Raw genomic sequence first — 16,700 nt, 5'->3', positions numbered from 1 at the left:
TCCAAATGAAATTATCTTATAATATGAAAGATAAAGAGCATATGAAAAAATTACCATTTTGAAAGGACGAGGGCAGTGATGGCCAAACTTGGCCCTCCAGCTGTTTTGGGACTACAACTCCCATCATCCCTAGCTGACAGGACCAGTGGTCAGGGATTATGGGAACTGTAGTCCCAAAACAGTTGGAGGGCCAAGTTTCGACATCACTGGACTAGGGTGTATAGTTACACAAAGTGTCACTTGTCCAATGCTCCTTTTTTTGTCGGTACAATTCTTTAAACTCTTCTTTGGAAATTAACGTGAAGGACACCACTCAATGGCTACATGTGAGCCAGGATTACACCAGAAACGGCATGTCCTTTCTATGTGGTTTAAATAAGGGGTGAGAACCTGTGTCTCTCCAGATGTTGGTGGACTCCAACTCCCTTCATCCCTGACCATTGGCCATGCTGGCTGGGCCTGATGGGAGTTGGAGTGTGAAAACATCTGGAGGGCCACAGGTCCACACCCTGCTTGAAACAGACACAAAGGATTTAACAGGTAGCAAGCACAGCAATTGTCTTAACAAAATTCTAAATGCATTAATAAAGACGGTCAATATTTATACATTAGCAAAACAATTAGGCAGCATTTTTTGACTCATTTACATGGGATTAAACTCTCACTGACCTCAGGGTGTCCTGGTTTTTACTTTTTGAAATATGGCAACCCTACCTTTGCAGTGAAATAAGTCCACTGAATTTAATAAAATTCTGCAACTGGCTCAGGATTACTCAGCCTCTGATTAAACTCTCACTGACCTCAGGCAGTAGTTGGTGGGCCCCCAGACTGACAGCAAGATATTGGGGACAACGTTGTGTGTGCCACATGGCCTCTGCTCTACCCCCTAGCTAGCCAGTTGCTCTCCGGTGTGGTAGAAAACATCCCATTGGTGTTAAAATTCAGTTGTTGTTTCAATTTACTACCCACCCTTTGCTATCAGGTTCCTGGGTGGGACTCACAGCCATTGAAAACAGTTAAATTACAGCCACAAGATATGGGTTGGTCCTCATATATCTCAGGTGTCAAAGGGCAAGGGAAAGAGTTGCATCTCCAGCAAGTGATGGTGCCAGATACAATTCTGCGGGGAGGGAATTTGTAACCCAGGAGGTGCCAAAGAGAATGGCCTCTCTCAGGCCAGCGCCCCCAAACCTCTGAGGACAACATCATCATCATTATCATAATTTTATTTGTATGCCGCCTTTCCATAGTTAAAACAATGCTCAAGGCAGCTTACAACATGACAAGATTTACATAATTACCAACGTAACAAAAGTCATAAGCAATAAATAAAACACATCAAAAACTACACAACCAAATGGAAAACAATTTCCACATAAATCATAAAATCTAAAACTAAGAATACAGCATTCATGTCAATTACAATTTAAAATGGCATAGATTAAAAAAAAGCAATTTAAAAAACAAAAACAGAGTCCTCTCTGCCCAGATGGAAGGAGGCAGGCAAGGCCCTTCAGGCCCTCAGCAGCAGGTGAGTCCCTCAGCCGAACTATGAAGAAGACTCCTCTGCTGATCTTAACACCAGAAAGGAAAGAAACAGTATTTCATATATTTGGGGCCTGGATAGCTTTAGAACTTCAAACACTAATACGAACACTTTGAATTGGGACTGGAAACAAACTGGCAACCAGTGATGTAGCTGCTTAAAACAGAAGTTACACAAATTCTACAGAGAAGCCCAGCCAGGAATCTGGTTGATGTGTTTTGGACTAGCTGAAGTTTCCGAGGCATCTTCAAGTCCATTTAAGTTGATGGAATTGGTGAGGTGGGTGAGCAGTGAAGACATCTCGTCTTTTGGTCTCTTTTCTCTCCATTCTGATTGTGGACTAGATTATAGATCACGGCCCACAATCTGACTCCCGCCCCTCTGACATCTCCCTTCCCCTTTTCTGAGGTTTCCTGCTTGAAGCAATTTCAAGTTCTCCTTCCTTGCTCTTCAGCCAGAGAGAACCACTGCTGTCTCTGGGGGTTTGGCTTCCACACCCTTGGGAACCCGGAATTGGATCATCCTCAGCCAGGGAGACATCAGCGTCAGATTGATCCCCAATTTAGGAGGTTTCACAATGGGCTGTCCAGGATTCCCTGTCCTCCATGTTCTTCTAGGCTTGGCTTGGGCGCAGCTGGGTGAGTTGGATCAAATACTTCCCATCTCTTCAGCCTCCTCTGAACTTCCTGATTCCTCCTCTGCCTACTGTGACTCTTCTTCCTTGGCTACGATCAGCCCTTAAGCAACCAAACAACTCTCAACAAATGTGACATCTCTGCATTGTCTTGGGCTACATAGTTTTTCTTGTCAGAGCTTGGGACAAATTGCCCTAAAGTACGTCTCCAACCTTTGCCCAATGGTTATTGTGTCCGTCCCAGACTAACACAACAAGCTAGACTTGAATCTTCCCCTCTTCCACACACACCCCGCACAAACTCACAGGTAGTTCTATCGGACCATCACTTGTTGCCTTCTCTCGGTTTCTAGCAGCTTCCCGTGCCCATAATCTCACTAGGATATTTTCTTCCCCCCAATTTAGGGGCAACAGACACATACGTGAACAATATGACTGTGTGACTGTTTCAGCCGTTCTTTCTCTTTTTCTACCTCCCCGTGTTGCTCAATCAGCTTTGTACTCATTCTCATTTTATTTTGGGGAAGGATCCTAGCTCAACATTTTAGCATTTGCTTTGTATTCGGAATACCCCAGTTTCAATCCTCAGCATCTGAAGGCTGGGCTGGGAAGTAAGCTTGCCTGAAGCTGCGAGTCACCGTTAACAAAACTGAGCTAGATGATTCTGTATAAGGCAGTTTCCTATGTTCCCGTGTTCAGTTTAAAAACTGCCATTTTAAAAAATCAGCTTAATTGCATGCCTTGTTACTATGCTCAAACAGAGGGCCCACAAGAACTCCCCAGGGTGCCAGCGGCTCAGCTTATCTTCTTCCTTAGCAGAGAGAAAAGTGGTTGTGGGAAGAGGGTGAACAGGGCAGGAGCCCAACCTGAGCAGTAACCTTAAATACATTGCATCGCCAGGTCTGAGACGACATACACACTATCCTTTTAAATCACATTCAAAGCACATATTCCCCCCCTCAAAGAATTCTGGGAACTGTAGTTTGTTAAGGGTTGCTAGGATTTGTAATTCTGTGAGGCGAACTGTGGTGCCCAGAATTCTTTGAGGGAAAAGGTGTGATTCCAATGCGTGTATATATTTCGTGTATGCAGCCTGAGTCTCGGTGTTGTAGATTGGAGAATATTTGGGGGCTGGCAGTGCAGGAAGCTGAGCAGCCAGCCTCTAACCCAGGGACAGCCATCATGGCAATCTCCAGGTATTATTGGACTCCCAACACCCATCAGCCCCAGGCAGTATGGACAATGGGTGGGAATGAAGGGAGTTGTAGTCAGATAACATCTGGAGGGCAGTGGTGGTTATGTTCTTCTGTGAGAGTTCCTGTTTTCCCCTTCATTCGCCCAGGGTGGGAAAATTAGTCCATATGTGGCCACTACCTCTTGCTTTCAACAGGGCTGAGGCTTTCAAACATTCTGTTCTTGCAGGAAGGTTTTGCTTAAGCATAGTTCTCCTTCAGCTGGTGTTGTAGATGCAGCTTTAACATTTCAGCAGCGCCCGGTTTGAGCCGGCGCCCTCCCCAACCTCTCACCTTCCATTGTTGGTCCTGCAACACCCTCTCGGCTCCCAGTGCAGGCAAACTGGTTGTGCTCCCCTAAATCCGCCTCTTAGGAATATGTTAGACCTGCTTAGACACTCAAAAAAGGTGGTCCCTAAGGATTGATTAGGAAACTGCGTCATAAGGGAATAAATTACATGTTCTCTATCCCCTTGGTAACATCTACAGTAGCAAAATACACGAGACGCTGTTTCAAACTCCAAATGGGGGCAAAGACACCATCTATCCTTGTCCTGTCTAGGATATTGGTGGGTAAAACCAGGCAATAAAACTGCTCTTCTGTACTCAGGTACTATTAGAAAATAAAGATATGACATCTGTTTGTTAGAAGCAGACCAAGTCAGGCTCCCAAGCATGGTGTACATGAGTCATCAGCTGGTGTGTGTAACTCTTGAACATCCATTTCCGGTAATACAGAGCAAGGAGAACTGACGTGTGTGTGTGTGTGTGTGTGTGTGCGTAACCGCGCTTGCGCACTTAAAAATTTTAAATGCTTACATCAGTATGACAGTTTCTAAAGCAGCCAGACCTCCCCACACCTTCCGTTCCAATACAAAAAACTCACCATAGGACACATATCTTGTTTGTTTCTCCCCATTAACCCACTAACCCAAAACCCCAGGAAGAAGAAAAAATGCTACAGCAACATTTATTTAGTTGGTCCTAAATAATCAGTGACTAGGCAAGACCACCCACTGATCAGCGGTAGACTTGGGAGTTACAGGTACACTCACTTACCTGGGCTAATTGTGTGATCGGTGTCTTACTATAGTTTGAGTGGAGAAGCACCTGTACTCTATCGTAACCCCACACTGGGGTGGGAGTGGGCGGGTTAGGATTGCAGCCTTTGTCTGCTATCTCTCTTTCTATCCCTTTCCACCTTGTGAGAGAGGAAGGAACTCTAGAAATGATCTTTCCCTGACTTTGATAGAAGCATTCCATCAGTGCCAGCTGGGTGTTGTAGCCATCAATGCCAGAGGATGGCACGAATCCTACGTAAGATATTAGGTCCTTTCTACAGGGCTGCACTCTCTCACACACACCAGATTAAATCTGAGGCCTGATCTGGAGCTTTGGAACGGCCCTGATCTGACCCAGGGTGACCAGGGACTGAGTGGATCTCAGAAGAAAATCTATCGAGGGCCTTGCACAGCCATGTGGTCAGGAAGGTGGGAGACAAAGCTATGCCTCTTCTTCTTCACCCCCCCTTCCACCCACATGCAGCAGGGAGCTATGGAAGGAGGAGATAAACACAGGCTTCCTGCGCCTCTCTTTCTCCTTGCTCTCACTGCTGCCAGAATGTCCTCACATTTACAAAGCCCCAGATTGCTCAGGGTTGACCCTATCCAACTCAGGGCAATCTGGGGTTGCGTCAACCCAATCCAGCCAAATCTAAGGTCAACCCAAATACAATTAGCGTACCACTCTACCCCATACCAGAGGTGTACAGTTTTTTACATGTAATGTTCAGTGAATGCAGAGCCTGTACACTTGTGCACAGAAGATTTGAGCAGTACAAGTCAACAAGTGTAAATGATTTCACCCAAACGCTTGTATATGTGTCGGACCAGCTTGTAGTTGTATTCAGTGTAATGTGTGAAGAAGCCTCTTGCCTTGCTGGATCAGTCTAAGGCAGGTGAGCTATGAATGCGGTGAAGCAGACTTTAAAGTAAACATAGGTTGGATTGTGCTGCATCGTTCCAGGATACCCAGTATTCTGTCTCCAGCAGTGACCAGCCAGATGTCTCTGGAATGATCTGAAGCAGATCTGTGTTTCTCTGCAGCACCTGATAGTTGACAGCCTTAGAAAGAATCACAGAATTCTAGAGCTGGAAGGCACCCCGAGGGTCATCTAGTCCAAACCTCTGCAATGCAGGAATCTCATATATGACAGGTGGCCATCCAACCTCTGCTTAAAAACCTCCAAGGGAGGGGAGTCCACCACTTCTCTTGCGAGTGTGTTCCACTGTCAAACAACTCTTCCTGTCAGATAGTTCTTCCTGAAGATAATGATTTTGTTTTTAAGTGTCACCGTTGTCATGAGCCCAGGCTGATCTTGTGGCGTTATCTCTCTTCTGAAGGGCCCATCTCCTGAAAGCGACAAGCCATTCAGGGCCAAAGCAAACATGCCTTGTGAGATCTGTGAGCAGATCCCCCAAACTGGTTTCCTCTCCAACCACTTTAAAACCACTTTCTGGCAGCATGCACGATCAGTGCATTTGTGGTGAAGGAGAGCTTGTTTAACACACCTCTCCCCACCACTTCTCATGTCTAAATTTCATTATCACCCAAGCTGCTATTAGATCTACTGGGGAACCAAAGAAAAAAGAAAAAGACAAGTTCTTATACCATGCCTGTCTTTCTTCTGCTGCTGTAGCAATATTTCCAGTTTCCTTGGGGAAGGTAGGTCACTCAGCTAATAGGACACCTGCTTTGCTTTCACAAGGTCCCAAGTTCAATCACTGGCAACACCAGGTGGGGCTAGGAAAGACCTCCATCTGAAACCTTGGTGTTCCATTGCCCATCTGTGTAACAGAAAATTCTAAGCTAGATAAGCCAACGATCTGACTCACTATAAAGCAGCTTTCTCTGTGTGGCAGAGGGGCAACTTAGATCAGGGGAATGGCATGGAGAAAAGGCTTAAAATCCACTCTCCCAGCTCCAGTGCCTCAATCCAATAAGTGTCCCCTGAAGAAGGCTTCCTTTTGTCTGTCCTCAATGCACCGTCAATCAGTTCAACTACAGAGCTACATGTTCTCTGTATGCTCTCGCCATTCTCATCTGTTGCTCAGTTAGATTTAATAATCTTACTGGGGGAGCAGGGGAGCTTTAGACCAAGTGGTGAACCCGTAGCCCTCCAGATGTTGGACTACGACTCCCATCAGCCTCCACCAGCATGACTAAAGGCCGGGGGTGATGAGAGCTGGAGTCCAATAACTTCTGGAGGTCTACGGGTTCCCCATCCCATCGCCTAGAATTGCAGCCTTACTCCCTAGACACCCCGAGCATTGCATAAATCAACTTTGACAATGCCCCTGGCAAATCTAGATGAAGGATAGAGAGACATGTGTTCATCCATGTAGAAATTAGCAGACTTGAAGAGATGGAAGGGAAGAGATGGAAGGGAAGAGATAGAAGTATCCACAGATACATTAAGGCACATGGTTATTCCAGCAGATGTGGCTGGACCCAATCACACTCTCACACATATTAACACACACACACACACACACACACACACACACACACACACAAACACACACACACACATACATGCCCCCCCCCAATGCTGATCTACAGGCACATTAATATGCATTCACACATGCACATGCACATGCACACTCATACTTGCACAAACTCATGGGGAGAAAGACGCACAGGACTCTTAGTAAGGTAACTGAGATTATGGCTTTTCCTGTTATTTTTACATTTATGATCCATAGGGATCCAAAGAAAGAAAGAAGAAAACTGGAACAGCTTAGAAGACTGATCTCTTTATACTTGGCTGAATCGGGAGCCAATTCAAAGTTCCCTGTCTCATCTCTAGATAGTTTGGTGATTACTTTTGGAGACCTTTTTCTTTTTTTAACTCAAGGAAGTTGCTGAAGCTGCAGTTAGAAGTGGAAGGCCAGAATAGGGGAACGGGGCTTCTGAACCCTTTCCCCTTATGCAATCATGCCCCCCCCCCGTTTTTCCTGCCCCTGGGGGAAGTTCTCTAAAGAAGAAGAAAACACCTTGGAGGGGCAATTTTTGGTAGAAAAATTATGTGAGGTGAGAGAATTAAGGAACCCCTGCTGGTTCTCTACTTTAAATGGCAACATCAGCAGCTGCATTGGGTAAAAAAAATAAGAGCACATCCCAAAAAAGAATTGTGGAACTATGCATAACATGCAGTTTTCACCCTCAGTTTCCACCAGATGGATTCAACAGCACCAGCTGACTGCAGGAGGCTTAGAGATGGGTGTTGATTTCCCTACCATGAGGTGGATTTTTTATTCTGGACCCTTTTTCATCGCCAGCCAGTCCAGCATCTGACTGTTCTTTGATATGCTTTCGAGCCCTTACCAATCAACAGGAAAAGATTAATTTCAGAGAAGCCTCAGCATTGCGGTCTAGTTCACATCTCTGCTTCCGTTTGATTCCAGATTCCTAGATTAGTCACCTGGAGGTGGAGTGTTGCATTGCCTGTCAGTAATTTTGTGGGTGCAACTCTGAGTACAGAAACTGATCATGAGCAAAGCAGTCATTAGTCTGACGTTGCATGGCCCAGGACCCCCCTCAGTTGCGGGGGCAAGGCGGAGATGTATCCAATGCTTCCCCTCCCTTGGTCAAAAATGTAGTGCCAGTACTCACATCACAGGCACCAGAACAAAATTTTCTGCTGCCCAGGGCAAGTGAACACCATCACAAAAAATCTATATATAGTGATTTTTATTAGCCCCTGTAATCTAAACCATTTTTCAATAATTGTATAATTTTGCCTAATTCCAGCTTTCCCCCCCCCTCTCTCTTTCTTTCTTTCTTTCTTATTTTTATTTATCTATTTGCAACTCATGCTTGTAATTTTTGAAGAAGAAAGCTTCCAAACAGTTTAACTGAGGCATCTCTAATAAAAATTTTGTGGGGTCACCTAACAATTCTCAGCAGCCTTAACAAACTAGATTTCCCAGGATTCTTTGGGGGAAGCCATGACTGTTTATGAAGTGGCATGATACTTGCTTTAAATATACAGTGCAGATGGGACTGCAGATGGGATGGTGGTGGGGATGCCCTGGGGAAACATGTCAAACCTCTCTTTTCTCAAACCTCTCTCTTTTCTTCCTTTTCTTTTCGTAGGAGCTGTCCAAGCCCAGAGAGGTAAGAACCTTTTCACACCCTCTTTTGTATTATTTACTGTTGCTAATGTTTTAAATAAATGATGCAAGCAGAATATGGGAGCCTGTGACAAAGGACCTTTTATTTAGGCTGTTCAGTTGCTAACAGTGATACATCATGGGGGCACCTGTTCTTTGAGGTTTCAATTCCTTGACTGTGGTTCCTCCAGATTCTTGCACCACTCACAGCCCCTTGTGGAACACTTCAGTTTCTACTTTCAGTCTCTCACTATCGAGACACCCAGCCTTGTCAGGTGGTTGTGTCCCACATGTGCTGACAGTTGCCCAATGGTGGGGACAGGGAAGCTGCAACCCTCCAGAGTTTTAATATTTTTTCTCATAATATTAAATCCTGCCTTTCACAATGTCCCCAGTCGAGATGTTTGTGGGGGTTTTTTAAACCCTAGTGGCTGCTGTTCTGTGTATCTCATGATTCCACTGCTGTTTCTCCCCAGACTGTGGCAGCTGCTACCAGCTCAACCCAGGCACCATTGCTGGTGTGGTGCTGGGAGATCTGCTGCTGACTTTACTCATCGCATTGGCTGTATACTATGTGGCTGCCTGCATCCATCAACGCCAATCAGCTGGTAAGGAGAGAAAAGCCATTCTTATTGCGGATATTAATATTGTGCAGTTTGAAGCAAATGGATGCATAAAAAATGACTCATTTTCAAATAAAAATTATCCAGACCCATAAGTATTATTCAAAGCTTTACTAACCAGAACTTATTCAAAACAGGTTAAAAAAAAATCAATAATGTGTCCAGATAGTTTCCTAAGACATATACTTGTCCAAGCATAGGCTCAGCATCTTCTTAGAAATATAATAACTCTAAACAAACCTAGAATCAAAGGTATCTCTCTCCTTATAGTCTCTGTTAGCCTGGAGCTGTATTATCTTCCAGAGAGACTCATTTTCACATCTTTTTCCCACTATGCCTGGGAACAGAAGACCAAAGGCAACTCCCTTCAAAATGGCAAATTTGCAACCAAATACCTTACTCACATGATCTAAGGTTAATCACTCATGTGAAAGAGCAGAGAATATCAACAATTAGCCCATCTAGAAGTACAAAACTTTGTTTTAGCATACTCAGACAGAATTTCCTGTTGTTAAAACCCTTAGCAATACACATACAGGCATTTTACATTTCCATGTCAATTAAAGAATTGCACTTAACAATTATTGTTCCCTGAGCTTGGTTGATCATTCCCCTTCTGAAAAAACGGCAGAGGTTAGCACTACATGCATAGATGTAAACAAGGCAAGAAGCCTATAAACCTGCTATATGGGTGTCCACTGAATGCTCACGGGGAGTGGGGGATTGTTCCTGCTGACCCTGCCCGTCTACTCTGCAGTTTAGCATAACTTGGGTGTAGAACCTATATATGGAAAATCTGTACAGCTTATGCCAAAAGCAGAGTCCCAGCCACCTAGCCATACAAGTTCAGTGTATCTTGATTGGATATGGGTACAAGACTGTAAACTAGAGCTGAGCAGAAATACTGGGGGGCGAGGGTTGAGAAAATCTCTGAGATTCTTCTTTTTCTCACCCTACCCCCTAAGAAAAAGGAGGCCACTTTGCAGAATTTTCTCCAAACATTCAAAGGTTTTTTGGGTGGTAGTCACCATTCTCATGTCCCCCACAATGCCATGGAGTGACATTAGGTCTTGGGCATTGGGAAGGATGTGTTGGGGAGGATGCAAAGCTGGCTGCCAGCATAATTACTACAGCTGATGTCATGGAAGGAAGGAAGGAAGGAAGGAAGGAAGGAAGGAAGGAAGGAAGGAAGGAAGGAAGGAAGGAATTGTGCAAATGTCGCTGCTAATCATGAACCCACTCCCAAGAAACTGTTGAATGATTTCTCCTCCTTACCTGAAAAAAAGATTGTGGAGTGAAATTGTCTCCCCAACTTCTCCTTTGCGCTAATTTGCGTGCATCTCTGCTAGAAACACAGAAATAAACAGATGCAAAGAAACTATTTTCTCTCTACAAGAGGAAAAAGTATCTTTCCCCCACCGATGTGAGAAAGCAGCTTGGGCAGACGATTATCTTTTTCTAAGCAGACAAATGGCAGGCTAAGAAAGGACTAATCAATCCCTCCCAACTGCGCCACTGTTTGCAGCTCCTGAGCTTATTTCCCATAACTCCCTTTAATAGGAAATGGACGTGGTGAGTGGCAGAACTTGGTGTCTCATATTTCAGTGGTGTTCCATGTAATGCCAAAATCCAATGCCCTTCCCTGCCTCTCGTCTTCCATTGGAGTAATAGTGGCAGAGCTGCTCCGGCGCCCCAGAAACTCTGTGCTTGAAGTGACTGCTAGAGTCGTGCTCCCCAAGAGCACCTCTGTGGCTGGAGTCAAAACAGGACCACAGTGAGTTTGTGAGAACCAGAGGTTTGCAGACACAAGCAAGTAAACAAGCAGACAATAAATTGCAATGGAGGAGGAAACAGACTAATGCAGACTGAGCACGCTCAGTAGCCACAGGATGTTGCATGTTAATTGGAAAGGGGGGAAATGGAAAAGGGAGGATGGAATGGAGTGTCCTGGAGAAGGGCTTAGCTGGCTGTGACATGTAAGAGTGTACAGCAATCTTTTGCTACAGGTCCCACTCGGTTTCTTTTTTTAAGGCCAAGGAGAAAAGACTTGCAGAACTCTGCCTAGCTTCTAATTTGGCCTTCTTAGCTTGCAGCCGGAGGTTTTAACTGAACCCTTTTAACCACAAACTTTAACCAGCATTACACCCTTCCTCCCTTGAGCAGGGAGGACAAAGTAACCTCAGCTCCCACCTGCTCAGCCTTTTTTGCCTCTTTATTTACCTTTGAGGAACAAGACTCTGGCAGGGGAGGGTTAGAAACTTCAGAGCCATCCTAGTTATTCTTGGCCAGCCATTTGCGTGGCAAATCCCCTCCCCCATGTGAAATGAAGACACTGGACAGATTATTTAAGGTTAATGGGCATAAAAAGGCCACAACTTTATTGATTACAGAATTGAAAGGTATTGGCCTTAGGCATTGGCTCCTATCGACTACCCGGCATGGAGACCGGGAAGGGTTATCCACAAGCCGTGGGAGTCCTGTTGAAGTACGCCAACTAGGATCCCACGGGTGTCACCGCTCGGGGGCATGCCAGAGGCCCTTACCTCCCTAGGTTTCGGACAAGGCAACGCCCCCCGGAGTCCTCTACCGGACTACCCTTTTCATTGGGGGAAGGTGATGGCGCTTCCTTCCCCCCTTCATTTGCATAACAATTGACCCCCTGCCAATGCCTAACCGCCAATACCGCGGAAGTTGTGACGTTTGCTACGAGGTAGGCGAAAAAACCCAAAGGCTAGAAGTGCGCCAAATTGGAAAAATTCCTACCAGGCCCCTTGCGGCGACCAACCGGAGTCCATAGCAAGGTCATAGCTAGCTAAGCCTAAAGGGTGGGTGGGATGGGAAAACCGCTCAGCTGGAAAGGGGAAAGAGGGGAATCCCCGGGCGTGCCTGGCCTTAAATAGGCTAGGCCATGCCTCCCCTGCCTGCCGATTGGCGGGCAGGGTCGAAGGCACACCCGGGGATTCCCTGTTCTCGCAGGGGCAAAAGGCCAGCCCCCGCGTGTGTGGGAGGGGGTAGCCCACAACCCCCTCTCCTCCCTAGCTCAGAAATGGCTTTGTAGGATCCTGAAGCAAGTTTTAGCCAGGATATTGTCATGCTAGCTCAGAGGCACCGGCTTGTGAGGGTGATGCGGGGGCACTATTGCATGTGTGACGTCACACATGTGCCACATCCCGATGTTGCGCACGTAACGTCAGGACGTCGGGAGGATCAGGACACTGTGGTCACACAGCTCCTTCTCTGCCTCCTCCTAGCGCTGCCACCAGTGAGAGGCTGCCTCACCCCTCCTTCCCTTCATGGAAGGCGGAGGAGCAGAAGGAAGCAGCCGCTGGGGTTATGCTTCCTCTCTCACCACAGTCTCAACGAAAATCCCCCCACTGGGTGAACTAGGGTTTTTCATTATAAGGTGCCTAGCATTCAGGAGAGGGAAGAGGTTATTTACCTTGGGAGCATGGTGGGGAGGACCTTCCTCCTTGCATATCTGATGAAAGTTGAGGTGATCCCCCATAGCAACTTTTTTTTTTTTTAAAAAAAAAAGGCCCTTCCAGTGAATCTTTCAATACTGTATCTCCTTTCGCCTTAAGGGGTGTGCTGGGCAAATATCTGAGAGGAATGGCTCACACTAAGGGCTCGTTCACACTTCTGCTTGTCCCACGGCTAGAAAGCCCAGCTCCTTTCCCAGGGAAAACCTACTCTTTAGCTTTAAATCAGAACAAACAGCATTATGCAGAATACCCAACTGGAGTTTGCTCTGATTGAGCGCTAAAGAGTGGTTTTCCCAGGGGCTGCGGGAAGCAGCAGAACAAGAAGAAGTGTGGATAAGCCCTCAGACACGTAGCTGACAAATGTTGATATAACTCTCAAATACCAGAGTCTCGTTTATGCTTGAAAAATAGCATCTTTGTCAGCCTGTCATCCTCCAGCTATTTCACCCAAAACATACAGAAGGTGACGGGTTAGCAGCACCTGATCTACACAGATGGAATAAGAAACAGAACTGTTTCTCTCCCACATGAAAACACTTATTTTTCTTCTTCTTAGGGGACCTAAAGAACCCTCCACATGAATCCCCATATGAGGTGAGTGTGACCATGTGATTCCTTACTTCGACCCTGAGGCCTACTAAGCAGGCCGGTTGTGATGAGCCAAGCAGTTGCCATGACGATGAGCCCTGAATCATTGCCACACTGGGAAGGCAAACCAAGGCATTATACCCTGATAGGTTGAATGCTGGTGTGTGTGTTAATCTGTTTTTAGTTTATTGCTGTTTTTAATTTTTTCCCCATTTTCAATAGCTTTAAAAAAAAACATTTTTATTGATAATTTTACTATTTTTTGTAAACCATTTTGAGGTTTTTGTTTTGTTTTGTTTTTTGTCGTCCAGCAGTATATAGACTTTATGAAATTTATTTAATTAATAAATTATAGTGCCAGGGCAGAAAATCAAAATGGAGCATGCATATGCACATAGTGGTCAGGGTTGCTTCCAATTCGTTGCCCAAAAAATGAGGAAATGCATGTTCAGAAGGGAAGTCACAGTCAGGTATAAAATTTCCATGTACTAATTTATATGTATGTATGTATCCCATAGGATGTGCAGACGGTGGCCATGTCTCCTGCCCACTGTAAAGTCAAGTCCCCTTACTCTCCATTCTTAGTAGCAAAGTATCAAAAAGAAGATTCATTCAGACAGAGGGCTGAAGCCCCTTCCACCCCCTATAATAGAGGCCCCTGTCCCGGCTGTTGCACTTCTGACAAAGGAGAAGAAATGACTATTCAGCCAGCCAAATAATGAAGATATGCCTTGACACTCTGCTTCTTTTTTACCTTACAGGAGCTCCAAGTCCGTGGAGTGGATATTTACAGTGACCTCAAAAATCCCGGCCCTGGAACCTACAAATAGTCTTCCTTCTCTGTGCTGCTCTTTTGAGCTTCTACGTACAGTGGTACCTCGGGTTACATACTCTTCAGGTTACATACGCTTCAGGTTAAAGACTCCGCTAACCCAGAAATAGTGCTTCAGGTTAAGAACTTTGCTTCAGGATGAGAACAGAAATCGTGCTCCGGCGGCGTGGCAGCAGCGGGAGGCCCCATTGGCTAAAGTGGTGCTTCAGGTTAAGAACAGTTTCAGGTTAAGTACAGGCCTCCGGAACGAATTAAGTACTTAACCTGAGGTACCACTGTACAAGATTGCTGTTCAGTTTCTCCTCTTCAGCAGGCCTACTCAGAAGTTGTACTTTAAGGAAAGCTTTCTAACTGTGAACTTTCATTTGCTTCTTCTCAATATAGAACTTCCTCCACAGAGATCGTCTGCTCTATTTTTGTGGAGCGTGTTCTGTCCCGTCCCCCACCCACCCACCCACATGCATCAATTGCAACATGGTCGGAACTGCCACGAGTTGAGACACAATGCAGAGCTCTTGGTGGTGGGGGGTTGGGACATGTGAGCCCACCTTCTTCAACCAGGACCCCCTTCTTCAAGCATAGAAACTCTGGCTGGTAGCCAAATGCCACAGCAAACCAGGTAATGTTGTGTCATGCATAAGACTAGAGGAGAAATCCATTTCGGCTGACATTTAAAGGCCAACTTACCTAATTTCAGAAACAATGCATGAATGGAAGCAAAGCCCTCCTTTGAAATTTGCACTTCCCCAAATTTGGCAATGCAGTTCTCCAGCCAAAAATCCATATATATGAGGAAGCCGTCCATGTAAATGCATATATTTGTGAAAATGACGCACAAGCATGCATGATATTAGCTTTGCAAAAGTGGGCATCTTAGGCAAAATTGCATACCAAAAAAATCTATTCAGAGAAATGTGCACTATGATGCTGATGTATTTTCATGAGGACTTATAAAAAATAATTTGCAAACCACCTAGCAGCTGATGTTTGAGGTAGCAATGCTGCAGCTGCTGCTTTCCTCTGCATTCTTCAGCCAGCCCCAGAGCGTCAGGGAGAAAGAGCTGGAGAGCAGGGGGAAATGGACATTCGGAAGCATTTTAGAGGGCACTCCCCAATTTACATGATTTTGCTTATGAGTGTGGGGGCCCACAAGGTAACCCCAGTGCAAATGGGGGGTGCCTGTATCAAATACGCCAAATATATATTGTAATAAATGCAGTGTAATTATTCCAATAAATAATTAAACAAATCAAATATGCTTTTGTGTTGTTGTTCTACAAATATGTCACAATTCATATCTTCTCAATAACCATAAGACAGGGATAGGGAACCTGTAGCTCTCTTAGGCTGCTGATGGACTCCAGCTCCCATCAGCCTCAGCCAGCATGGCCAATGGTCAGGAATGATGAGAGTTGTAGTACCAAAAATAAATAGTCTAACAGCATGTTCCCCAGTCCTAAGACCCCCATTGTACATCTGGCTCCACCACAAGATATTTTTACAGTGGTACCTCACAAGACGAATGCCTCGTAAGACGAAAAACTCGCAAGATGAAAGAGTTTTTCATTTTTTGAGTTGCTTCGCAAGACGAATTTCCCTATGGGCTTGCTTCGCAAGACAAAAACGTCTTGCAAGTTTGTTTCCTTTGTCTTGCAAGTTTGTTTCCTTTTTCTTAAAACCGTGCATTCAGGGGGTGAGTTGTGACTTGACTTCGAGGAGCAACTCATAGCACGCGGTGTGGTAGCCTTTTTTGAGGTTTTTGAAGACTTTGGTGATTTTTGAAGCTTTTCCAAAATCCGTGCTTCGCAAGACGAAAAAATCGCAAGACAAAAAAACTCGCAGAACGAATTAATTTCGTCTTGCGAGGTACTACTGTATTTTGTTCCTGGCTCTCACTGATCGACCTGGGGAGTTGGAGCACACACAAAAAAGAGTCTATCTCATAAACCTGAATCCCGACTACCCCTGCTGTAAACTGATACTTTTGTCCGATTTACAGTGAAAGAAGCAAGAGACTCCTTAAGTACAGTGGTGGGGCACTCCGGGACTGAAATATATAACCCAGGTTGGGCAGGAGGGTTTGGGGTGTTTTTTTGTTTTTTTACTAAAGACAGCCACCCCATTTGATCACTTTATTTATTTGTCAGTCCTGCTCTAGATTTCCCTGTTAGTAATCCCCATCCACCAGGGCCACTGAGAAATTATTTCCAGGCACTCACAGGACATGACACATTGCTTCTGTTCTTTTGTGCTTGATGTCCCTAAGAAGAGGGGTGGGGGGAATGGGGCCCAGGGGGCAAATGTAGCCCTCTGGACCTCTCCAACTGTCCTTCATGATACTGTGATTCTCTAAAGAGAATGGATACAGAATTCTAAGCATCCTCACCAGTGCGTGCTGCCAAACTCCTATGTGGGGATGCTTTGATGGTAAAGCTGCTATGAAACTGATTGAATGTTTTAGTCTAGATCAGGGGTTGTCAACCTGGTCCCTACCACCCACTAGTGGGCATTTCAGGATTCTAGGTGGGCGGTAGCGGGTTCTATGGCACAAGCTGAATCCTCCTTCCATCTAGCACTGGTGGGCGGTAA

General features: G+C 45.4%; 1 protein-coding gene across 1 annotated transcript; it reads left to right on the top strand.

The window, feature by feature from the left end:
• Positions 1-1,956: 1,956 nt before the first annotated feature.
• On the top strand, positions 1,957-15,365 carry TYROBP (transmembrane immune signaling adaptor TYROBP). Its single transcript, XM_081869885.1, has 5 exons — positions 1,957-2,184; positions 8,570-8,590; positions 9,063-9,194; positions 13,248-13,285; positions 14,041-15,365. Exons 1-5 carry the CDS (start codon positions 2,124-2,126, stop codon positions 14,107-14,109), a joined length of 321 nt encoding a protein of 106 aa, XP_081726011.1. The 5' UTR covers positions 1,957-2,123; the 3' UTR covers positions 14,110-15,365.
• Positions 15,366-16,700: the final 1,335 nt, after the last annotated feature.

Source organism: Podarcis erhardii (assembly GCF_964252035.2).
Source record: "Podarcis erhardii genome assembly, chromosome: 7".
In the NCBI taxonomy this organism is placed as follows: Eukaryota; Metazoa; Chordata; class Lepidosauria; order Squamata; family Lacertidae; genus Podarcis; species Podarcis erhardii.
Note: the sequence above shows the minus strand (reverse complement) of the source record. Positions and strands in the feature narration are given on the sequence as shown.